This window comes from Netta rufina (genome assembly GCF_964035555.1).
Source record: "Netta rufina genome assembly, chromosome: 1".
Lineage (NCBI taxonomy): Eukaryota > Metazoa > Chordata > Aves > Anseriformes > Anatidae > Netta > Netta rufina.
In genome coordinates this window covers 151,081,185-151,107,998 of record NC_140123.1, presented here as the reverse complement: position 1 = coordinate 151,107,998, position 26,814 = coordinate 151,081,185, and the positions used below count along the sequence as shown (strand labels likewise).

The 26,814-nt window shown below is 37.4% G+C and overlaps 1 protein-coding gene across 1 annotated transcript in view; it reads left to right on the top strand.

The window, feature by feature from the left end:
• LARGE1 (LARGE xylosyl- and glucuronyltransferase 1) overlaps positions 1-26,814 on the top strand; it is a 281,219-nt gene that overhangs the window by 66,852 nt on the left and 187,553 nt on the right. The window contains exon 3 of the mRNA XM_084289677.1: positions 14,817-15,003. Coding sequence (XP_084145803.1) covers positions 14,898-15,003 — 106 coding nt within the window. The 5' untranslated portion in view covers positions 14,817-14,897. The remainder of the gene's footprint in view (positions 1-14,816; positions 15,004-26,814) is intronic.

Sequence of the window (26,814 nt, the reverse complement as noted above, 5' to 3'; positions counted from 1 at the left end):
TTAATTTGTTTTCTAGAGCTGTAAGTCAGCATTAAATACTGGGCATGTGACAGGACTGCAGATTAGACCTTTTTTTTTGAAAAAAGCCCTTAGACTTTCCTATATTTTAAAATGTTTGAGAGGGTAAAAATGTAAGGACTTTTTAAGTGTGACACTGAGGACTTACTACAAGCATTCACCCCAAAAGGGTCATCTCATCAAAACTTGGTTAAATGCAAAAAAAAAAAAAAAAAAAAGAGAGAACTGAAAAAAAGTTTCTTCTCAACAGTTATTTTTTCTCTGTGTGCTGCTGAAGAATGCATTGCTCAGAGACTGAGAGCGTGAGTGTTGATATTCTCTGGTGTTGAACTGGGGGAGACTGTCATGGCAGGTAAGGTTCCCTAAGTAATCATTCTTTTAACAACAGAAAACATTTGGTTAAGGCAGTGGATGCTCTTTGGAATCTGTTTTTCAGCACAGGTTTCAGACTGTCTCATTATAGACAAGGCACTTAGCAGTCTGCCTTGATACTCTGTTTTTTGGAGAGCAGAACACCTTCTTTTTGGAAACTTTCCGATTGCAAGGTCTATAGCTTCCTATGTTTGGACGCCACTTCTTGCATGTGATCCTCCCATGGTAAGGCACATAAGCAGAATTGTGGAAGAAGTCACTACACTGCAAGGAGGAAAAATGCAGAAATCTTGCCATTTTGACTGCAAGTTTTTGTTAGCACGGCATTACTGTTATTCACACTATTCGGGAAAGCCAACCACTCACTTCTAAGATTAAGCAGGGCTTTCTTCCAGTGCCCGACTACTGTATGCTCTTCTGCAACTGGCAAATGTGTGTCATTACTTTTTATTGCCTACTGTAGTCAGAGAGAGTAATTCACCTCTCCCCTTTTCCTGAAGGCATCAGGGACGATTCTTGTAGTCATCTTGCTAAACAACATGACATCTGCTGTCTGACTGTGGCATTGCAACACTTCAGCGTGCATTGCTGAGAAATGTCTGCACTGTATGGAATTACACAGCTGGCTTTCAAATGGAGCACCCTTTTAGTTGAAACCCATTTGTTTTCTTAGAAGCATTTAGAACTACAACATCAGGATGTATAATTTCAGTCTGAGTTAAACTTTTTCTCTGAAGCAAAGTTACAATGCATCTAATTCCTTTCATTTGCACCTTTGAGGAAATAACTGCTTAGAATTGTAGATTTGAGGATGGAAAAAAGTTGACATTAAATAAGTAATTCATCTCTACCTACTTTGCTGAGTGTAAGTGCAAAAGCAGGAAAATGCCCCAAATAAGCTACCTTTATCAGGTACCTAATTAGCTGAGCTCTTATACTTCAACATGAGACAGGTTATGAATGGGATGATGAAAGAGGAATTCTTCTACAGCCTAATTTTTAGATGAAGTAAAAACTTGCATTTGATCACAGCCGTTGATTTTCCTGGCAGTGCCACGGCCTGTGAATTCTTCCTCATTAATACAGCTATATGAAACTTGGTGTTTTCAGTTCACATTTTGTGCAGTTTTTGACTTTTTCTGCAGCCTAATGTGGTACAGCTTTGTCCATGCTAGCAAGCACTGAGGTGCAGCCGGAGTGGATTTGTAGAGTGAAATGGTTGATGCTGAGAACATGATACACAGGCCATATTCATTCAAGGTTTTTATACTAGGCTACTTACAGTCTTGTCACAGCAACTGAACATCCTTTAGCACCCTTTAGCATACACTCCTGGACCGCATCTTCTGGTTTTGTTTCATCGTAAGGGAATCCAGTTTGTGCCCTCTCAGATGCCTTAGTCCTGTAGCTCAACCTGCAGTAAGCAAGAATACTGGGGGGTTTCTGTCAAAGGGATGACGGTGGTTCTCTGAATTAAAATGCTGATGTAAACTCCTTCATTGGCTTGTCAGTTGGAGCTGATACTGCCTGTTTCTTTGCTTTCTTCCACTTTGATTCACCAAAAGCAATGGGGATTGAATTTCTGGGACATATGTCATGGTAGCTCTAGGGTTTCAACTGATAATGTTATTGCTATTAGCATACTGATTGAACTTTTTTCCCCCATAAACTTTTGAATTTTTATACCTCCAGGTCTTTCCTATTACTCACAAAGTGAAACAATTTTCTACACTTACCCGAAATCTCTTAAACTCACAGATGGCACTAAAAGCTAAGCAGGAAATCCAGCATGTCATTATGAAAAAAATAAATTTTAAAAGTACACAAAACATGTAGATCTAATTCATTAATCTTTCTTAGTGGCACTTAGACAAGATTATTGAACTACTGTGGTAAAATATTAATGAGGACTGAGGTATTGCTTAGTAAGAAATGAGATTTTTTCACTGGAGTTAGTTAGACTTTTTGAATGCTTCTCCTGACATTTTAATTGGTTTGGTATGTAATAGTAAACTCCATTTTTCCTTAAATTCTTAAAATTTTCACTTTAAACACTCAGAGATTCCCAAAGACATAAATATTATAACATTTAATTTAGATATAATGATAATATAATATTTATGTTACAGAAACATTAGAAGCACTCAGAAAAATGTGAGACCTTCAAATGAAGGCTGAGAATAGCTAGAAATGAACTGTTTATACTGATAAAGTATTTCATTATCACAAGGAGTAAAATAATATTTTCCCAAGAACTGTTTGTGTTTCACATTTTTTCAAGCCCAATAAAACTCTTCCATCATTGCTGTGCAAATGCAGTTTTCCTCCTGAACTCTTTTGTGTAATTATTTGCCAGTCACTTTAAGTATTAGAAGAATGACACATACGGTGTTTGATCATATTATTGAATATAGCTTTGAAGATGACAAAAATACCTCAAGATGTATTGCACATTCAGATGTTACTTCTTCTAAAGTGGTTAGATGCAAAAAAGACGTGACTCAACCTATAAAGTTCCGCTTTATTTCATACTACTGCTTTATAATATTATCCTGAAAAAGTCTTACTGTGGATTCTTATTTCCATATGAGTATTTGGTATAAGGTCTTCTCAACAGTAAAGTATTAAAGGATCTTTGATTTCTTTGGACATAATTTACTCAAGGCTGTTTATTAAAATTTACAAACAGATTGTCACCACAATGTGTTTGAAAGGCACTGCAATGTAGCAGACCTAGCTGATGAGTACCTGCCTGAATCTGATTCCAAAAATTTCAAAAGCTACATGGTAACAGCCTGAATTCGTGATCAATGGCCATTAGTGGTTTGAGCTGTGTTTCAAGGGGCATGTGCATTTTAATTAATGCCTATAATGGTATTGCTAAGCCCCACAATATTCTTAAGAGCCATAAGGAGGTGGCATTTTATGTAAAGTTCAGTTCTTGAAGTTCTAAAGCAACTTCAGCTTTCATTTATTAAAAAAAGGAAAGTTTCCAGTTTTCATAGTCTCAAGTACAGTTTGGGAGACAAACCTTTAAAGCTTTTAAATGTCCACATTTATCATTTTATCGAGTTGTAACCCTTCAAGAATAAATGTGTTTTCTTTAAAAGTCAATTCTTGTTGAGAGAAATTGAATCAAATTTAAATGATTTTGCTTGATGTCACCAAAATGCAAAGTCAATGGTATGTACTTTAGAGCTAATGCATATTACAGAAAGAAACCCACTGTGTTTTAGGTTGGGTAACAGGTAAAAATAACAGTCAAGGCCAAAGAATCAGCCACTTAGGTCACCATTTACCTTGTAATTACAACATTATGTCAAAATTCCACCAAATGTAAGATCATGCTATTCTTAAAACTGTACCAGACATTTTTAGCATATTATAGAAGAGATATAAATAGCTTTCCGTCACTGAGTGTGTCTGTCCTTCATCTCCAGCTTTGTCATTCTTAGCATAGTCAGAAATCGCATTTGAGCTGTCTTCACCTGATGTACTGGAGCAACTTCTAATAACTGGAATTTATTTTAAGTTTCTTTCAATAGCATGATGTAAAAAAAATACTGTCACTACAAGTTAAGGGTTGACATTTCCATAAAACAAGGCAGACAAAATAATGCTAAAACTTTTTGAAACTTTGGGGCAAATAAGGACAAGTACTTGAAAACTTTAATCTTTCAAGACCAAGTTGTACATTGCCTAAAAATGTTTATGCAATATATGAGCTCAGAAATTAGTTGAATACAAATATTTCTCAAATTCAAAATATTTGATTTGAGCATGTTCTTGTACTTTTTCAAATGCTTTTAATATAGGTTCATTTTTGTCTTAAAAGATTTACCTTCTCTTTTGGCTATGCAATAGTATGTAATCACTGCAGGCATTTCCTGGATCTATAGTTTCAATCCTCAGCAGTATCAAAATAAATAAATAAAAAGGATACACAAACTCTTTTCAGCTTTTTTTTTTTTTTTTAATATATCTTTTTATTAATTGAAAAAGTAGTTAATATAATCTTGGTAATAAACAAAACTTGTTATATGAACACATATCCTCATAGCTATGGGTGAGTCTTGGAAAAATGGTATTAATTTATTGTCAAAATCAACCAATATAGTGTGAGTCACTATAGCTAATAATAATGTGGTACATTTTCGATAACACTGACAACTTTTGTTGCCCTTCAAATAACTACATTGTTGTGTCCTATATTTTTGCATCTCCTAGCAACAACCAAAAAGTTTTGAAAAGTTTTATTTTTAGAAGTGTGCTAGAATTGTTTTCATGATCATTATATTTCTATGCTGTCTTACTGACAATTCCCCATGAGCAACTGAGAAAATTCTGCATAAAATGCAATGACCTATAGTGATTATTGCTACCTGTTGCAATATGTTTTGAGGTATATCTTGACTTGCTGATGTAATATTAGCCATGAGGTCAGTGTAATGATTGCAGTCTGTACTGGTACCGTATCTGCAGTGTACCTGAAGCTTACACAGCCAGTAGATTCTAAATAATGTGCCTCTTATGGTTGTGGTAAAATATACTGCTTTACCACATGTATAAGGTGGTTCATCTGTAGATAACAAAATAGACACTATAGCATTGAAATTTATATTGCCTGAGGCATTGCCTCCAGAGAGCACATCCTGATCTGCAGGGCAAGAGGCAGAGAATGGCCATCATTCACAGCACTTGGCTCCTGTAGAGCAGATTGGCTGCATCCACATTGTGTAGTACACTTGGCTTAGATCTCCTTCAAGTCCCAAGACCTTATTATTTTTCTTTCTTTATACGATTTTAAAAAAACTGCCGCGGTTCATCCCAGTCATGACGTGATGCCAAGGATATATGTTGTATTTCTTGAGGCGTAGCACAATGGCAATGCCTGAAGGCAGCAAACCTGCTGAGACAGTGCCGAGAGATTGTAATAGCGCTCAGGGAGCCAGAAGCAATCTCATCCATGCTGTCTGTAGGGAACAGTCCCTGTAGTGAATCGACCTCAAAACTTCACCTGATACTGCGTCAGAAAGACCTCACTGGCTCTCTCTAAAGAAAGGCCGGGAGCCCAGGGATGTGTGGACAACCATAATAGATCACAGATCTGGAACAAGCAAGGGAGCAAAGTTATTAAACAGTATTGCTACACAGGGGGTTATTCTAAATGCAGCTCCATTGGTTAGACTAGCTTTTCTTAAAAATACATTTCTAATGTATTCTTTTGCATTTGATATCAGTTGGAGTTACGTAGGTGTTTTTTGTGTATGTATGTTTGTGTAAAGATATGTTTAAGGATCTGCTTTAAACTGGTACTGAGATCTAATATACAGAGTTGTTGCAGAAATGAGTCTTCAGTGTAGTATAGGAAACTCAAGATGTCTTTCAGAATTCTGCTTAAAGGTCTGAATATTGATAATAAGGCTTTCAGTCACTACTACATTGTTGTCTCACTGGTGAGGTACTTCTGTCCAGTCAACAACAGTTTCAGTCTAGAGAGTGGGGGACTCCTTCACCGTAATTCTTCTCTGATACTCTTAACCAGCATTTGACCTGCTCTCAAAAGACCCAGTGTTGAAGTTACTAAAGGTTAGTTTTTCTTCTGCTCTGGATTTACGTTAATGACACAGTAAGAGTCAAATTGTTGTAAAGGACACTAGAATGTTGAAGGAGTTAAGAGAGACAGTAACAGGTGTTCTTCCTTTCTTTCACTTCTCTTGCCTCAAACACCAGCTGTGTTTGAGGGTGTTCTCGTGTTATGTGATGTGTCCATGACTGCACAGCCCTCTACATCCTTTTGGGGAAAGACACTCAGCATCATCATTATCTTTATTTTCTTAGACAAGATCTGACAACTTCCCCTCTGCCTTGAAAATGATGAGTTACCATCAAATTCATTGTGGAAGTGTTAATAATGTGCATTTGAATATTGTCAGTCCTTGCAGTATATTCATTTTCTTTACAGGGGACTTGCTAAGTACTTTATATTTATTATTTCTCCACCTTCATCTAATTGCAGAATTAAAGCAACTTCAGAGAACAATGGTGATGATAATGATGTGACACTGCAAAGACTGAAGTTCTCATACTGAGAAACAAGGAAATGTTAGTGAAAATGACTACAATTTGAGGAAAGGCGGGGAGAGAACAGCAACCTTAAGCTCACTGCCCTGTTTCTATAGGCAGACCACTCCTTAGGTGACAGTTTCTAAATGAAGAGTAAAGAGCTATCCAAATTACAGGTTGGTTTGAAAGAACGGTATTCAACCTGCTTTGAGAAGAAGATTGGACTAGATGACCTCCAGAGGTCCGTTCCAACCTAAATTATTCTATGATTCTATTGAAATGCTAACTCCACACGTGGAATATTTGGATTCTGTAGTAAGAGCTTTTATCATTGTCTCCTATTGAGGCTAGTTTCCATGGCTTTGTTCAGTTTTGATACCACCTTTTGTACTCTTTGTATAATTGGGTTAAACTCTCATGCCATTCTTGTCTAATACCTACATTAATCTGTATAGTGCTGAATAAGAAGCCATGAGAAATCTGTATTTATAAATTCTGTTTTTTCAAGCCCTTGTCCAGTGTTCAAGAACACTCCAACATGCAATAATCTAAATCCACAGCTGCCTTCCCTACTTAAGGGGAAAAAAAAAAAAAAAGTGCTTGACACCACATTACCACATTCACATTATTCTACAAGAAAAGGTTGTCCAGAGAGGTTCTGGAGTCTCCCTGTTTGGAGATCTCCAAAAGCCGCCTGGATGTGGTCCTGGGCAGCCTGCTTTGGGTGGCCCTGCTAGACCAGGGGGTGTTAGACCAGAGGACCAGATGACCAGTTCCTTCCTACCCCAGCCATTCTGTGAAGAACTTTACTTATATGTCAGCTGAAAAGGAGTGGAGGGAAAGCACCTTCCCACTCTGCCCAGTGAAAGCCTAGGGAAATAGTCTTTGTAGCATGTCTGATGCTGTAATAATTAAGAAAGAATAAATACTGACCTCGACACACAGGGATTCCAGCAGGAAACTTACCCAAAAAAGCTCACAACTCATGGTGCTGTCTTATGTTCTGCAGTAGTTTGCAAAGAACTATTGAGAGACTAAATAATGTCCTTAGTAAATTAGCACTAGTCCTCTCCTTTTAAGCATAGTCAGATATTTATAAGATTTTTTTTTTTTCTATTTGCCAATTCTTTGATGATTCCAGCAAGAAATTCCCAGTAATTATTGAAATTTTCATTACATTTGTTGTTCTTTTTGTGTATAAATTTGATACAAATATTTACGGTGTTTGTAATATTTAAATTATGTAGTAATGAGGTTGACACTGTGGTGCTTACATAAGAATTTAGCTCCATTAGTTATGAGAGATTCGGTCCAAATTTATGGTGAACTGATGCAGGTTGAATTGATCCTAGTGAAGCTTATATTGAATTATACTAGTTAAAAGTTTAACCTGAAATTTTCTGCATGTTTCACAGTGTAGTTGTATATGTGCATTACCATCCATATATCCACATTATTATCCATGTGCATTATTATCCAGGTATTATCCACTAGATCACAGCTGGAATTTTTGAGGATTTACATTGAATGACCACTGTGTATTCTGTGTCTGGTTACAAAACTGTAGAATCACTGAATCATGGAATGGTGTTTGGGAGAGATCTCTGGAAATTCTCTAGTCTGACACCCTGCTTTTAAGCAGGGCCAATTAAAGCATGGCTTGGGGCCATGTCCAGTTGGGTTTTGAGTACCTACAAGGATAGCGGCTCATGACCTCTGTGTTTGTGTCCTTCCTTGTACTGGGAAGTCCAGACATGCGCACAGCAATCCAGCTGGGTCTCACCAGTGAGTAGTGGGAAAGGATCCCAGGGAGAACTCCCTGTATTCCTGCTGATCTGACATACAGAGTGATTGCTTCTCCCTGCCTTCTTGACTGGTCCTTGCTAAAGAGCCTATATCCATCCTGTCCACATCACTCAGCATACTTTGTTTGCCAACCCAATCCACCACTTTCTCATTATTTGTTGGTTGATTTTTATTTTTTTATTTTTTCAATTTAAAGCTCTCATGACAAGTTTGGCCAGCCAATAGGAAAAGGTACTTTTGCCTAAGTGGTCACATGAATCCCATCTCTTCCTAGCAGTCACCTGTCTTGAGTGAGGGTCCCATGCTTGTGAAGTCAAAATCCCTCTTGTCAGTGCCAGGTGCACAAACAATTTTTTGACCTGTAGGATCTATCCACTCTTCCTTGGTTTCTTCCCCTTCACTGTCAGAGTTTAGAAAGACACTTGGTCCATTGCTTTTTATGAAATAATGGTATTGGTACTAAGAAATCTGCAAGTATAACATCAACTTCTTCCCATATGACAAGTAAGGAGCCACTCTAAATGTGTTACTAATCCCTGTGTAAAACTAAGCTATAGTTTGAGATCTGTGCAGTAAAATAAAGGTGTTTTTGTTTTTGTTCTTTTTTTTTTTTTTTTTTTTTTTTCAAAATAGGACTGCTTCGTAGAGAGACATGGATTCTTTTGTCAGGGAGGAGCACTTGAAGCAATAATTGTTTCTCCTGGGCAAAACTTGCTCATGAATCTTTAATCAATTTCCACATTAGAGTAGCTCTGTATATAGAGGATTCTAATGAAGGTAAACACTGCTTCTAAATAAGCATCCAAGTACTTCAGATGGAAAGCAAAGTAGTAACATCAAAATCAGAGAGAGAAGTGTTACATATGCATGTAGCACCCTGCTTCTGAGCTAGAGACCACTTTATCTTCTGTGTGGTTGCATGTACGCTGTATGTAAGAAAGGGAAATAATGAATGCATGAACCCCTAACACTTCAGTAATTTATTAGGAAGGAGAAAAATGCCCAGGTATCCTGGCAGGGAGATCAATGATGCAACAACATACTGATGTTTTCTTCCAGCCAAGAACAAGCAGCATGATATTATTTTAACTTTTTTTTTTTTTTTTCCTTTATGCAAGTATTTCAGGGCCTGAAATACATGCAAAGATGTGGAGCTATGCCATTTTTTTAAGCCTGAAATTCAGATATGTAATAATGTTGTGGTCTGAGTATAAAACCATGATTCTGGAGCAGAATTTTTTTTACTACTGAAAGATTCTCTACCCCAGTAATTACTTCTGGTTGACGATGATCTCCACTATGTTCATAATTCAGTGACATTGGGTTCTCAGGTTGTAAGGTATTTTGAGTATGCATCGAGAACATCTTGTTAATCTTCTGCCATGTGCAAACTAAGTCAGGCTGTTTCACTCTCTTTGGACTTCAGGGAGTCCTTAGATAAACTGGGGAGTCAGGAAATACTGGTGCTGTGTGCCCATACAGTGGGGGATCTGGAGTAAAGTTGATTTTGGAGAACTCATTGAAAAACCAGGTCAGTAGCTGCTCTGACAAATTATTATCATTCTTGGGGTACAAATGAAATGTGAATAACAGCCAAGGTTGATCTTTCTGTCACGAATGTGTTTGGTTGCTGCTATCTCTTCTCAAATGCTAGATTTTTTTTTCTGCTCACATTAACACTGACATAGTGGAGACTTAGGAAAAGTTTCATATCCTGTTAATCTTAAATTGTGTTCTTCCTTGATATTAAGTTTTAAAGTTTCAGGCTTTCCTTCTTTTGAGCAGCCTTGGCTTGAAAGGTAAAATGTGAAAGCATGTTATTTACTTACCTCTCTCTGTCTGTGACCAGACTACTGTCAGGATAGATCCCCAGGCCTGCAGTGGCATTGCTTCCAGCCCTGCTACCTGGAACCTTCTAGAAAGCTTTGATTAATGGGCCACTAACAAAATTTTCCTTGAGCCATGGCACATATCGAGTGAAGATATAACAGAAAGTGTCAATCCAATGTGCCCCCAGAGCAGTTAGCACAGTTGCAAGGCAGAACTCATTTGTGCTGTCAACTTACTAGCTATTTTCTCTCTTATAGATAGGACTACTTCCTTGTAACTAGTTGAGAAACAGTAAATTTGGTAGCATTTGGAAACTGCTGTAATCTGTTCCTTTTAAGTGGCTTCTGAGGGGGATGCTGAGTCTGAATATATTCCAAATCCTTCCTTCAAGTTACAACGCCATTGGACTAAGAAGTCTAATACAGCAGAGTAGTTCTCTGATGCCAAAAAAATTTACACAGTTTGGGAGCTAAGGGAGCCTTAGATTTGTTTCTGTGGCATGTTCTTTCATGTGGGAGAGAGAGATTTTGGTGAGGGAGAAGATGGTGTTTTTCTTTAAAGTGCTACTTCTTTTTTAATAACTCAAGAAGTGGAGTATATTAGGGGTGTCGATTTAAATAAAGATTTACTATATAATTCTACTGTCTTTTATTGCACTATATTGGGTTTATTCAACACCCTACCTTTATGGTACCAAACTCTTCTCTAATATGGCAAAAAAATCTGTCACTTGACAGCCAGCTTCCAGAACTGGACTACCGCAGAGCTTCAATCCTCTTAGAAGACAGAAAACAGACTATCAAGGAGTAAACTTGTTATAACCCCACATTAACAGTATTTTAAAGGAATGTACAAAGATACTGGCTCAGATACAGCTTTTTTTTTTTTTTTTTTTTTTTTTCCTTTTTTTGTATTTTGAGTCTGGTGAAAAACTGAAAAATCACTCTTAAGGGATGGATGCTACATTGACACAGAGCCAAGGGGAAAGCTTTACAGTAGAGATGTTCATTGACTCTGTGACTGCAAGTGTGGAAAAAGCAGAAAGAACTAGATAACATTAATTCAAGAAACACAGCAAAGCCAAGGCGCAGGATTGGTGTATAAACAGCTTTAACTGTGCATATTCATTTCAGTGGCTCAGAAAACAAATGGAAGATTACTGGGATAAGATTAACTGTAACAAATGCAAGGAAATGTATGAAACAGTTGGAAAAGCTTTTTATAGTAGAGCAGTTAAATCTAGTTAATTGTGTTTGATTTTTGTTTTCATAATTACTTCCATTGTTCCACTGAACTCCTGCTGAATGTCCGACATAGTCGAGCTGTCATGCCATAATTGAAAAAAAAATGAATAGAAACTGAATACCAATGTGATTAGTGTTGTGTTACATGCTTTTAATGTATGTGCTGCTCATACTGGTTTAGAGCTGCCTCACACTTAGCTGAGGAGATAATCCTTGATTTAAAACAAAGCGACCACTCTGACAAGGTTAATGGAAGCGTTTAACCATATGCGAAGATAACGAAAGGCATTCAGTTCACTGTTGCTATGTGGTAAGAAGGTCACGAGTAAGTCTCTGCAATGAGAAACCCAATTTATTTTAATTCCCGCTGTGACCTCTCACACAGGCGTTGTCCAAGCTAGTAGCCTTTTGTAGCACCATTAGCAATAATCTAGCTGGCCTGAGCTTGCTGTATTACTTACTGTCCATCAGCATAGCCCAGTAAGCTTATTACCTACTAACATTCAGAAATAGATTAGGAGGAACCACTATTTTGTGATTGGACTTTAACCTACTCTGGAACTGCTTTTTAAGACCACCTATGCAGGTGGAGTCTGGAGGAGCAGTGGGTGCTGTAGGAGAGGTCTGAAAGGCAATGGTGAGCTTGTATGACAGAAACGAGCACAGTGCTACCCTGTTCTGTGCTCAGCCAGTGTTGTCTCTCCCTTTCCTTTCCTTTTGTGACAAATACCAAGCTGTCATGTGGTGGACCAAAGGAAAAACTCAACTGCAGTATCTTCCAGTGTATATGAAGATCGCACATTAGGTAACAGTTTTACAAGTAAAATGCATACTAAATGATTGAGTCCAAAGCTTTTCTTTTAAGCTAAACACCTTCATTACCATTCACAGACCTTTTACAGAATTACTTAGGTATGTTTTGCACATGATGCATTGTCTAGTTTGGAAAAAATACTCAGCAGGTGTGTTGATTTTATCCTCTGAAAACTAATATCTAAGAATCAAGAAGCTTTTCACATCTTTAGGAAGGTGGGGGGAGATAGTAGAAACTTTTTTAAAAATAGTTTATGGCTGTTTTCTCTTGTAAAGCACAATTAAATGAAGTACTTAAACATTTCCTAGAGTGATCCATCACAAGCTGACTTGTCTGTGTAGGATTTTCCCAAGTATCTTCTTAGTTAGCTAAAAGATGTGCATGAGAGTGCAGAAAACATGGCTTTTTTTTATTCTTTTTCCTGAAGGATGACAATTTGTAGAATACAATGTCCCACTTTTCTTACTTTCCTTTGCAGATGAATTGGGAGTTCAGTGTTACTCCTTATACTTAATTTGTTAAGGTGTTCTACATTCATGGGACAGAAAAATTTCATCCTTCACATTGACCAATTCAGAAACTTCACTTTCATGGCTAATGAAAATATATGTAGGATTTGTGTGTGTGTGTGTGTGTTTCTTTTTTCTTAAATACGCAGCCTCAGGATAAGCAATGCACTACCACTACTATACCCCAGACTTCAGAGTCTGAGTGTCACTATCCTGAAAATGTGTATCAGTTTACTTGGAACTGCATAATTTCTGAAACATTTGGTGTTATCTCTGTTGGTTTTACCAGCATCATTGGTAGGAGCAGTGTGTGTCCAAAGCACGTTGCATTGCAAAATGTTACGACTGTAAAATGACACTGCTTGTAAGTTAATTTCTTCAAAGATTATCTTTATACACACAGATTGATGGTAATGGTGCACTTCATGATGTTACAGGGGGGAGGAAGTAATTTCTACTTAAAGTAGGTGATTCTGTGTATAGCAAGTGTAAAGCAGTCACCTATGTTTTTCAACTAGTCGTGTAAAGGTCTCTCTTCAGACTAGCTGTACAAGCTATGTGATGCAAGGAAAAGAAATGAAATGTAATCGTTATCCAAATGAAGTGAATAAAGAAGAGAGTCCTCCACAATTTATCTACCAAATGTGTGTCTCTAACACAGTGACTCTAACAGTACAGTTGTTAATATTAAGTCTGTCCACATATTTTCTGCAAAATCTCTGTGATGAGGCATTCATTGAGTAGAAAAGCTGACACAATGCAATGCTTTTTCTGCTGGCTCTGGACAAATTATATTCCATTTTATCAGTTGCAAGGTCAGGAGTGCTATCATGGCTCTTAAACTGTAGTGTAGTAAAGTGGTCTCTATTGAACATTTGAGGAAGAGCTGTAAGTTTGCCTGATTACTGTAGCCAGGTATCCCCAGCAGCCAGGCTCTTTGTCTGAACCCATTTCTCTTGTCTGTAATTCTCTTTTTTGCTGTAATTTGATTTCAGAATTGACTTTCAGTGCAATATACGTGGGGTTGCAAAGCTCAGACATATTTTCAAGGCACACAGTAGTTATTGCTAATACGTCTGTGTAGAAGTGCTTTAATTGCTGATTTCAGCTCTAGTGCTAGTTTAAGCACAAGCCAAAGGTTGCTGTTATTAAACACCTTGTACTGCTAGAGTCTGTGCTTCTTTCCTTATCATGCTTGTACACCAATTCTTTTTTTTTTTTTTTTAATTAGGAAACAAGCCCTTTCACACAAAACATGATTTATTTTTGACTTAATGTCTCCCTTTTCTTTTCTAACTCCTGAAGTCTAGTTCTGGACTTTCTGGACTTCCCTGTGCTTTCTTCCCTTAAAAAAAAAAAAAAGGAAAAAAAAGGAAAAAGATGTGAAACATTATCTTTGTGCTCTGTGTACCTGTATTGGTGTGGGAATATTCGTTTTCCTGTGAACTAAAATCATCAGATTATTTTTGCCATCTCAGCCTCTGTGAAATGAAAAAACATTATTTTAGACAAATTAAGATTGTATTTTTAATTTGTTTTCACTAATAAAAATGGTGGTACTTTCCCGAATCCTCTTATTTTCTTATAGCATACATTTCAGAGCTCCTGATACCCACTGTTTATGACTAAACAATCTTCCTTTCTTATTTTTCTCTTTTTCCTTTTATATAGTTCATCAGCATTGTTTTGCAGTGATCAAACTGGGTTATTTTAATAACACCCCTCTAATCCCAATTTTTACCTTTCATTTTCCAATCACTATCTTGAGTTCATGACCACCTGCAGCTGGCTCATTGATTCACTGGTGTGACTTTTACTCTTTGGGAGCAGGTGAACACATATGGGTGGCTTTCTCTTACGTAACCAGGGGTACCACACAAGTGTGGCAAATAAAAACAAATAAAGGTGATGTCTGTAGGATTAGCTCAGTGTGTGTTTAGGTGAGATTATGTGTTTTATTGACATACTGTCTTGCAGAGGACTTCTAAAACTTGTTATATTATTAAGTAGCTACACTTAATGTTGAAATGGATACTGCTTTGCAATTGCTGTAACCCTATTTTTAGTTTTGGTCTTTTAACTCTTTTGGAATGTTGGCCATGCCTACATTTCTGTAGAAAGATAAGCTGTTAAAACATTTTCTCCTCTACTTTTCAGGGATTAATATGTGGGAGGCTGTGGACTATTTGCTTCCAACATAGGAACAGCACTGGGTTGGGAATCTGCACTCCTGAGAGAATGCTGGGAATCTGCAGAGGGCGACGGAAATTCCTGGCTGCCTCTCTGACTGTCCTCTTCGTGCCAGCCATAACGTGGATTTATCTGTTTGCTGGGAGTTTTGAAGGTAGGAGGAGAGTAATGGCTGGGGGGGGAGAATGTGTTAAATGATTGGTATCAGAGCAGACAAATGTAGATCAGTCATCATCGGTTTTATTTAAATAAAGCTAGTTCAGCTTGCGTAGGAAATGGCTCCCCAAGTGCAGATTTCAACAAAGGGCCTTCCTTACCATGTTCTCACTACTGACAAGGAAGTAATTGCTGGCACCAGTTGTTCTATTTTCATCTAATCTTTGAACTTTTACAAAAATGATTTTTAAAAATTGATTTTACTTCAATTAAAATTAATGCCTCATTTCAGATCTGCATTTAATACTGCTAAGAGGTGTTTAAAAAGTTACTCATATTTATTCTGGGCACTTTTTACACGATTCTTGTATTTATGGATGGGTGTGTGTGACCTCATATGTCTGGATGATATAGGCCACTGAGTCTGATTTTGGGACACTGAGCAGGGAGCGTATCCTCCTACAGAAGAATGGGGGGGTCTACAACACAAGTCAGAGAATGTGTCTAGCATGGTTCTTTGTGTGGTGGACTCTGCTGGGTAATGCTTTCTCAGCTGCAGGATTTGTCTTGTCCTGTAGCCTCACATGCAAATGCTGCTGCTCACTGCACCAGGGAACACACTGGTGGTACTCTGTGGCATGTGAGATTGTGCAGTTGGACTTTCCTCTGAGAGGTGTGGATGTAGCAGGAAACAAAGCATGGGACAAGGGCTTCTACACAGCCATCACATAGCGTGCATGAGAGTTGATGGAGCTTTCAGAGTACAAGGTTTGCTCAATACAATTTCCTGTCTTCTAACAATTCTCCACGCTTGTTATGATGCTGCTGCATTGTCCTTTGTATTTGTGCCCACAATCCATGCAATGGTGCCTGATCGTCTTCCAGTCTGGGGGCAAGCGTGAGCATGAAGGTCAAAATGGAAATAGGTGCAGCCCAGCTGTTGCAGTACTGGTTATGTTCACCAAAGTGTTTCACCTCATCTGTGTAGTGATTAATTCTTCAAAGGAAATGTCAGCAATACCAGATAATCCTAGGCTTAAGACCAGACTCCACGCTGTCCATGCTACCCACATAAGAGCTTAACTAGTCCAGGTTTAATAGCTCTCAGAAGTGTGAAAGCTTGTAATGGGTTCAATTTCAGTCTTCACAGAATCTGAATCTGTATATAAGGATGGGCTGGTTACTGTCTTGTTCATCTAAAGATATCTCACATTTGGCTTTCCTAAACACAATGTAGTGTTTAAACAGCCTGAACCAGAGGTGGCTGAGTAGCCAGCAAAGTGCCTGGGATGTTTAGTCTAGAACCTGCTGTGCAACATAAGCCTCCTATCAAGTCTGCTGTCACCTTACAGAACAGTGCTGTCACTATAAACACAATTGAGATGATTCATTTTCAATTAGGATGGTATCCTATTAGAGAAGATGGGAAAACAGTTGCATTATTTCTGGGTCTCCTTCCTGCTTTGGAGCTATATCTAGGTGCTGGATCCTGCCCATTTTCTTCTAAAGATACGTAGAAATATGCTATACCCTGCTTTAAAAGTTGATTCTGTGAAATGTTTTATGGGCTTCCAATTTAGTTATATAGTGCCTACCTGGCCAAAACTTGCAAGCACATGAGGCTCTTGTCTTTGTTCTCCTTGAAGGCTATTAGACTATCACTGCCTCTAGACACTTCTTATGACAGAAGGATGAACACACAAAATTAATGAATACCTAGAGCATATCTCTACGTAAAATCAACTTGAATCTAGATCCCTCTGGGTGGCCATTGGTTGCTATACCTGGAGCAGCTGTCCTTCCTCTTCTATATTCACATGGAGAACCTCAAATTTGCATTTTCAATTGCCCATCTAATGAACTTTTTTTCCAGCCTTAAGATCAGTGCTGATCCTTCAGTTAGGTAAGGTTAGGAAAATGTTGTGTCTCTTATTTTCTTATTTCTTGTTACTTAGTAGCTTTTTTTTTTTTTTTTTTTTTTTTTTTTAAATTGAGCATTTCATGTTTGGCAATAGCTGCACTATTTTGGCGAGCTTAGAAAAACTATTCAGCTTTTGTAGTTATCTTAGCAGGAGGAAGGTGTTTCAGCCTTTTAAAATTTGTGCAAACACTAAGTCTGATAATTTTGAAAAGTCATTGTTTTAAATGTCAAGCAAGCTTATTTTATGTAACCTTGGCTGAGGAATTTGTGCTTGGTTTCAAAACAAAATTGGATTCCAAGTTAAATTACAAGTAAAAACATCTAACGATTTTCAGTGTATATTGAATACACTTTTGAGTTAGTTATATGCCAGGTACAGATATTTGATTATGCAAATTTATTTGGTATCTTAAAATTCCACCTTAATGGGCAGTAACTCCGTGAGCTCATTCTAGAATGAAACACTTATAGGATTCACATTAAATTGAAAACATACAGGGCGCTGGCTGCATACTTGAAAACTAATGATCTGGCAGTCAGGAAGTACTGATTTTGTTTGATTTTTAAAAGCTGAGCAAATGCAGGCCTCACCTTTTTGCTTTTAGAAGAATATTATGCTGCCTTGTTGTAATGACTATTTTAATTGTGTCCACAATTGAAAATGGAGTACTGCTTCAAATTCCTGTGTGTGTAGAATCCTTTGTTTTTATAGGGAGCTCAATACCAATCTGGAAATTTGCTGCTACATGCTATTTGAGGTGACTTAAAGCTCTCAGTGTGAATTAATCTTAAATGCAAACCAGGGAGCAAAGCCCATTACTGCTTAAGAAGCCTTGCACTTGAAAAGGACTGCAAATGATGTAAAGTTAGTAACTCTTTCTGTTATTTCTCTGTCTGGTTTCTTTTTATTTTAATTTTTGCATGGGGAATGCTTTCATTTTTGTTTATTGGTTAAACATTAGAGTAAGTTGAAATATTTATTTAACCATTTTCCTAAACCTGTAGGTATTATGGGCAGAGAGTTAAAGCTGTTTTGCCAATTTATCTGATTTCTTTTTTTTACATCATTGAGTCACATAGTTTGCTTATGTTTTAATGTCTTTATGTATACTTGAGTAAAAAATGCCTCACCACAGCACGGTGCCTTGATTTGAAATTGGCAGGAGCAGAGTCCTCTACAGCTTCTGGCGCTAGGTTTCTTTGGTTAATCACAGGTAGTGCTAGAATTTTTCAGTTCATCTGGTTTCAGATTCAGGTAAATGGCTCTTGTTATGCTTTTCTCCTCTAGATTAAATACATTCTTACTACCTAGTATTTTCATAGACTAATTGAATTATTCGGGTTGGAAGGGACTTCAGGAGCTCTCTGGTTAAACTCTTGCTCAATGCAGGGTGCACTTTAGGTCAGGCCACATTTCTCAGAGTTTTATCCAGTCGTGTCTTGAAAACCTCCAAGGATGGAGACAACATGGCTTCCCTGAGCAAGCTGTGCCACTGCTTGACTGTCTTCGGGTGGAACAGTTTCTCGTTATCTAGTTTGAACCTCCTTTGTTTCTATTTGTGGCTGATGTCACGCATGCCCCACAACGTGTCCCTGTGAAGAGTCTGGCACTGTCTGCTGGCATCTTGCCTGTAGGAACTGGGGGCTCCTGGTGAGTCCCCTGGGCCTTGTCTTCTCCAGGCTGAGCAAACCGGGCTCTCTCAGGGAAAGCACTTTAGCTCCTGAATGGTTCAGTAGCCCTACATGGAACTTTGTCAATGTCTTTCTTATACTGGGAACCCCAGACAGTACTCCAAATGTGGTCTAATGAGTGTCAAGTAAAGGGGAAATGGTTACTTCCCATAATCTACGTGCTGTGTTCCTGTTGATACAGCCCCGGATGCCATTGGCCTTCATCACTATCCAGGCATGCTGCTGGGTCTTATTTAATATACTGTCCAGCAAGACCCCAGGTCCTTCCCAGAAGAACTAGTCACCAGCCTGTGCCATTATGAGAGTTGGTCCATCCCAGGTAGAGGGGCTTGCCTTACTCATGTTGAATTTTATGAGGTTGCTGTTGCCCCATTCCTCCAACCCATCTTGGTCCCACTGGAGGGCATCCTTGTCAGTGAGTGTCTTGACTACACTCCCCCACGCTTGGTGTCATTTGCAATCTTGATAAGGTTGAATTCTGATTTCTCCATCAGGTTATTGGTAAAAATACTGAAAAGGACCATTCACAGAACAGATGCTGAGGAACTCTACTTGTAACTGAATTCCAGACAGAACGTGAATTAGTAACCATCACCCTTCTGAGCCCAACAACCCAGCTAGTTTTGCACTCATCTAGTAGCCCAGTCATCTAGACTGTAAAATCCCAACTTGGATAAAGGGTTTATTTAACAGACCATATTGAAAGCTGTGCTAAATTCAAGGGAAATTGCATCTGCTGGTCTTCTCTTATTCAGAGATCTAGTCATTTCATCACAGAAAGCAGTCAGGTTGGTCAAGCGTGATTTACTGTTAGTAAATCCATACTAATTCCCCTGTCAGAGCTCAGTATGTTTCCTTTTAAAGGTACTTACATACAGCAGTTAAATCACTTCTCAGTCTTTTTTTTTTCCACTAAGCTAAACCGATTGAGCTAGCTGAGTTGTCATGGCAAAGAATTTTGTGCTTTTTTTTTTTTTTTTTTTTTTTTTTAATTCTTTTGCAGTTTTTTTGTTTTGTTTTCTTTCAGGGCACTGGAATCAAATGTCTTTCTTCAATGGTGGTATCCGTAGTTCTGTGTCCTAAAATTATGCTCTCTTGATGCAATTAAAAATTACGTTACTCCTTTATATATGTTTATATCTAAGGACTTTTCGTTATTCATTTGCCTAGCATGGCAGTGAGATCACATTTAGAAACCCTTTATAAGCTCTTTGTTAGTGTAACATAAAATATGCCCCAATGTGATTAATTCCCTTGTGTTGCTTTTTAAATAGTTTACAGTTCTATAGGACAGGATTTTGTTTCATTTTGGTTTTTGTTTCTCTTGTCAGAAAGTACATTGCACCCCGCTACTTCACAGCTGTCAGTCAGACACTGCAAGTATGACCCCGCCTTGGAATATTCATTGGAGGTGGCATTACCCAAGCTGTGACAGCAACAGCTACTAAAAGCCTCATTAATCATGTATAAATGTCTACTAAGGTTGTGAACTAGAATATTAAAGAGGATTCTGAATATTATATAGCCTTTGAACGTACCTGGTTAATGTTGTTGTTTTAAATAATACACAAAGGCAGCGTAATTTCAGTTATCAGTTACTTTGAATGAAAAAGCTAATTGTTTCAACATTCTTAAATTGCATTCAAAAGGCAAGGTAATAGAGTGAGAAGGGTGGAGTGCATTTAAAACAGGGAAGAGGTAATAATTAAATAATGCATAATGAACTTTCATTAGAAAGAAAATAGGAATTTCCCTAACCAATAGTAGCTCCAGGAGTGGCATCATTTTCCCAGCTATAAGGAGCAGTTTACTATCCCCATTACCATGAAGGTCACCTAAAATGGATACGTGGAACGGTAATTTGACACATGCTCTCTAGCTCACTGATCCTTCAAAAACGTGCCCACTGCGGCTTTGTGCCCTCATTATATTCAGTCACACCTCCATTTTGATAGGATGAAAATACACTCGAGTTACCGGTTTCTTCATGGTGAATCCACTTGAGGTTGGAAGGCCTCAAGTGTTTGTTTATGGCTTCTGTTTAGAAAATATATTCAAGGAAAGGAAGAGTCAGTAATGTAACTTTAAGATGAAAACTTAGGAAGAAGTTGTGTGAGATCATCTCTGTTAGAGAGCAGGAAGCTGAGGTTTGTTTTGTTTGTTTGTTTTTCCTTACCTGTCAGGCTAGCATTTTAAGAGCAGAGCCTTCCTTCTTTCCTGGGACTTGCTTTCCTATATTGTCCTCTTTTCACTCCAGTGTTGGGCGACTATCTTTCTCTGACATAGAGCAGACTTTAGTCCAAGTAATCTGTAGGGATATGATTGAAGGCAGAGTTGGGCAAACACCTCATAAAATACAATAAAATGAAATGATTGAGGGCTGCAAATATTCATCTTAGTGTTTAAATGGATTGACTTTGATGCTGTTCACACTCTTTTTGTGTATGCTTTCCATAAATATTCTAGTGGATATGTTAATTGGGGAGACTGTCTACAGAAACAATGAATATCCAGTTTTAATATTCATGGGAAGCAGATTTTGAAATCATATTTGTGAATACTTGAATCAGAAAACTGATTCCGGGAGTTCAGCTTTATCCAGTTAAGCACCAAAAGTTTATCACATGATCTGTGTGCATGATGAAAACTGCCTGAATTTTTAATGCTTACAATAAGTTGCTCAAAGCAGGAGACAAATAAGTAATTAATTGCTAAGACGTCTGTCAGACACTTTCAACTGATATACAAATATCAGAAAATAATCCCTTCACAGACAACGTAATCAGAAAGGGGCAAAATCTGAAATTGCTTTTTTCATTATGATTTGCACACTTTGCCTGAATTTTATCCACTGTGTGTCTCAACAGGATTAAACAAGAAAACTTAAATCCAATGTCCATTTAAAGTAGAAGTTTCAACCTCTGTACTGATCCTGTCTTTTTAATAAAGTTCTGAGAAAAGAGGTCCTGAAAGGGTGCCTCTCCATATAATAAGGGTGTTACTGTGGTGGATGCCAGAACAGGTTTGCAGGAGATGTATTTTAGTTAAGATTGGCTTCATTTCAACCCCTTCTTAAAAGCTGTTTCTGTGTACATTTCCATCCTGGACTGGTGTTTTACTCTTCTTCTGTTATTTTTTTAGGAGATACACTGCAAGTTGTCAGTTCAGCACCTGTTTATCTCAGCTGCAATCAAGATATCTTCTTCAGTATGTCCCAAAAAAGATCCCAAAATAGTAAAATCAGTCACCATAGTAAAGACCTCCAGCTTATTCTGAGTTTTGTTGTGTTATCCTAGGAAACTCTTCTTTTTAAGAAACCCTTGTGATTTGGATACAAAGGTTGGTTGAAGTATTCTTTTTACCAGAAGGTCCCTGCTGTGAAACCTGTGAAGCTGTTTCTTCTAATTTTTAGCTTACAAGTTCGGTATTACCAGAATTAGATTTGTTTTAAAGACAAGAGTTGTGAGGACCGAGTGGTTTTCTTCTCAACCACTCTTAAGTAAACTAAATACTTATGTTCCTGTAATACACTTTTATCCTTAACAAATAAGGTCCACTGAATGGCTCAACACCCAAATAGTTGTGTTAGTGCTATTTCTTCCTTAGCTTGCCAGAAATTCACATTCTTAAAGCATTATATTATAATATCAGGAAATGCCATGAGTGGCCACTTCTTTGGTCAGATTGTTGTACCAAAAGAAGCAAGTCCATAGTGCTCTTTTGAATTACAGTACCCAGACACATATGTTCTCGTTTGATACCCTTTTACTTCAAGTGAGTTTATTCTTTCATAAAAGTAAAGTAAGCTGTGGGTTGACCTTCTTTCTTCTTTATACATCTCTTGATTGGATGGTATTTTTTCTTTCTTTCTTTCTTTTTTTTTTTTTTTTTGATCTTTTGTTTCTAAACAGATCTACCAGTTTTGTCTTGGCTTTTTGTTTCTAGTTGGCTCTTAGTTTGTCATTTCTGGCAGAAACATAAAGATCACAGTAGAAAGGAATTCTTTGAGCAGGAATAAGGTGCTAGCTTCTTAGGAACAGAGGCTTATGCTGAATATCATCTGTGGGTTTTCTCAAGATTTTTCCTCGTCTTTCTCTTCCCTATTTTTTGAGCAAACTTTCTGGGAAAATGTGGCATATAAAAGTTTTATTATGCAAAGATAAGCAGATTCCTTCTGAGAAGGGACATCTCCCAGATCATGTCAGGGCTGCCTGGAAGATTATCAGTAGCAGAGCTATTAGTCCCTGATTCTCCTCTTTCTCTGTTTCAATGGTGGATACTTCCCAACATTGTAGTCAAAAAATATTTTTATGGAGAAAAACAGTAAAGGAAAATGATCTGAACTGTCATGTTTTTTTTTTTTTTTTTTAAATCCCAACCCCTAACAAGTAGCGCTTGGCTCTTCGAAACAAAATATGCAGCTTTATAAGTACGCCAGACCTTCTTTGAGTGCTGGAACTAATGTAGCCTGACTTGCTGTGATCAATGTCATGCAGCTGATTGATGTTGAAGCTGCTTTTCCCACAATTAGGGCATTTATAAAATCTAGCTCCCATATGGGTCTCTCGGTGTCTAAATAAATCTTGAGCTCATGTTGCAGCATACTTCTCAATGGGAAAATATATAGCATCTCTCTCATGTGCTCCTGACAATTGCAGAAGCTTCATTACCTCTGACTTCTTTCTCTCTAACAAAGCCAGTGGGTTTTGGGGGTGAGCAGGCAAGCAAATGTATACTAAACAGGATGGAAAAAATAATGGAATGTTTTAAAAGACGAAATAAAAATTTAGCATTTTGATTCCGGTGAATGTCTCAGGTAACTCAGAACAACTGACTTGTGGCATTTGGGTTCTGTGGAATTTTTACATGTATATTCAAAATCTGTGCTCTTTGAGATCAGGAAAAAGCTTGAAATAAGAGTCTTTCTTGTTAAACAGCAAATAGTATCTGTAGTGTCTTCCAGTGATCTTGAAACTTTAATTTTGAATATTTATTTAAATACACATAATACAAGGAGAAGGAATCAAACTGAATGATCTTTTACCAAGTTAAAAATAAATTCCAAGACGTACTTCACATATCATGTCTGATCGTTCTTTTGTTCTGCAGATAATGCTCTGGGATAGTTTAGGAAAAGCAACAGAGTATGAAAGTTAATGTGCTGATATTAGATGGATGTGTTTTAGGTATGCTTAGCTTAAGAATACCAGTATCTTCAATATATCTCTTTATTTCATCTTTACCCTTTTCAAACGTTTTTCAGTCATGACAGCTGTTGAATTGTTCAGCTGAGTAGTTATTTCCCTCACTTGAAGTTTTACCTCTCTTGTGTTGCTTTGCCTTCTGCAATTCTTGTTTTGAGACTCGAATCTGAGGGCTTTTCTTTTAATATACCTAGGTCTGCTTGGAGAATTGAGTGGAATGCACAGCTAACTTAAGAAAAAAAAAAAAGTGGGCGGACAGCAGTCATCTGGTTCACTCAAATTTGTAGATACCAACAGTAGGAGGAAGAGTTGATGACCTGGAGAATAATATGTTTTTAGCATGAGGTTTTCTTCCAATTTAAAAATGATCAAGCCATTTGAGCTAACCTGCTGTAGTCTTTTTTTTTTTTTTTTTTTTTTTTTTTCAACCTGTAGCATGAATATCTTTCTGCATAGTTCTATGAAATATGACTCCAAATGCAGGATATAACCATCAAGATTTTCTTTTTTTTTTTTTCTTTTCCTCCCTTTAAAATTGTGCTCAGTTTTAAAATTGCCAAATGTCATAGTTTGCAAAGATCAGTAGCTGGAGTGGGGGGAGTAACTGAAAGTACTGAAGGTAAAATTAAGAAAAATGCTGGGTTCATCACATTTTCCGAAGTTAAATCCACAGTCCCATAACAGGACATGCTTCTGTTCTGTTAAATTTATTATATATGTATTTTTAAATATAAGACTAATTAAAATATTAGACTGTCTTTACTGGTGTTTCATAATGAGGTACTCTGCCAGTGAACTTCTAATAACAGGTCTATATCTGGACTAAATAAGAGATGCATAATCTGTTCTCTGCATACTTATTCTTGAATTTCTGTAAGTGTCCAATTAAGTCGCCATGTGGCTTTACACTAGTGTACACTTTCTGACACCTGGAGTAGTTTACAAGATTGGATTTAATGCATAAGGTCCTGAACTGGAAAAACCAAAATGTCTATTTACAAAATAAACTGAAGGTGTGATTGTAGTACAGTCACACCTGCTTGTGGGGCTGTTAGCTGAGCTACCTCAGGTACTGTTAGGCCAGTAAGATTGGCCAGTCTGAGAAGCAGAATCCTGATCAGCTTGGACACTGATTTCAAGGCTGTGAAGCCTGCCCCCGTACAACTTCAAAGGGATCCTTTCTAAATAGATTGAAACCAGTGCTAGCTTTTGGTGCTACCAGAGCATCTTCATTTTGCTCTTTAGACAGGGGATTGAGCTTGTCGTAGTGTAGTTAAATTTCAAAGAATGTTGCATAGTATTCTTGTAATATAGACAGGATTATGTCTGGAGCTGAAATAAAGCCATAGCTAATAAGACAGAAATACTCTTATATGCTGGAAAGGACTTGAAGGAATTGCTGGAATAAAAGACATGGAAGAGCTATCTGTTTATGATGTCATTAAATAGAGTAAAAATAATAATTCAGAAGTAGTGTTCCTTTTTTTTTTTTTCCCCAGCATTTTCTTCCCTTCTGATTTTTCCTGTTATAGATCAGAACAGAATAGAATAGAATAGTTGGAAGGGACCTATAAAGATCATGAAGTCCAACTGCCTGAGCTTTATCACTCATCTGTCCTTCCTTACTTGTCAGTACTTCTCTCCTAGAGAAGTCAAAGCAGTCTTTTGTTTAATTAGTGTTTCAAAATGGAATAGCAGACAGACTTTTAGGTTCTCCCAAAAAACTGCACAGAACGTTTTTTTGGCTTGTGAAGATTTATAGATTTTTAGGATTAGAGGGACTGTTGACAAGCACAGTCTCTAATATCCTGCATAGTGCAGGCTGTATTATTTTGTAGATTTGATAGAATAAAGCTGGCTGTTGATCCATGCATCTGACCCGTGCCATCTAGATATGCCAGAACTTTACCAGATTTCTGAACTTAATTTCAAATCTGATGGAAGATTCTAGCATATCTCTGAATATTTTATTCCGCTTAGTTCGAGGATATGTGCTGTAATCCTTGTCCAGATTTTTCTGGGTTCAAGGTAGGAAGTGACAAATGAGAAGTAGATGAGGAAAATGTCCATCAAGATGTGATTTAGTAGCTTAGTATTGGTGATAGGAGGACGGTTGGACTAGATGATCTTGTAGGTTCCTTCCAACCTGGTGTTTCTATGATTCTAAAACATATTTTAAAAGGATGATTTTAACAGTTTCATCTAAAATAAGTGATTATGACTATGAGATAATGACTATGAGTACATAAAGCAGACTGTAAGAAATATTACCTTGAGAGCTATAGACAAGAGTGCTTTAACTGCTAAAACATATGAATTTATCTCTTTTTATAAGCAGCTATGGGATAGTTACTAACCTTATTGTGGCTGATAGAAACTAGTTACCAGGATGATCCATTGCCAGCCCTTTTCAACAAAACTATTTCCCCAGGTGGATTCTTTGTGCTGGGCTCCAGTTTACCCTGTCTTTTCAGTTGAGAAAAATAACCTTTCAGAAGGATCAAATCAAACACAGTTTCAGCTGCAAGTTAAGAATGTTTATTAATGTTAGGAAATGAGATTTATGTGAGCACTAATTTGGCAAACAAATTATTCATGAGATCAAGGCCTGTAAACTCATATTTTAACAGTCTTGTAATCTAAGTTCTCCAAATAAAACATAAAATCAGTGTACAGTGTTTATAAGTTACCTTTACAGCATTAAGAAATAGAAGATTTTTCATTTATTTTTTTCATAGCATTAAGTCATTTCGTATTCTGGAATCATACTGAACTAATACCACAGCTTTAATAGTTCACAATCAGTAAATTTCCTGTCTGTCACTGGATTTAATTTAACCTAACTCAGTGATTTTGCTTGTTAACTTTAGCAGGAATAATGTTTTCAGATGACTGGGTGCCATAAAAGTCGTCTTTTTATTCGCTACTAATCAAACTATTAAAATGTGTATATCCGGTGATCTACAGTGACTTTAACAGAAGTTTCTTTTGG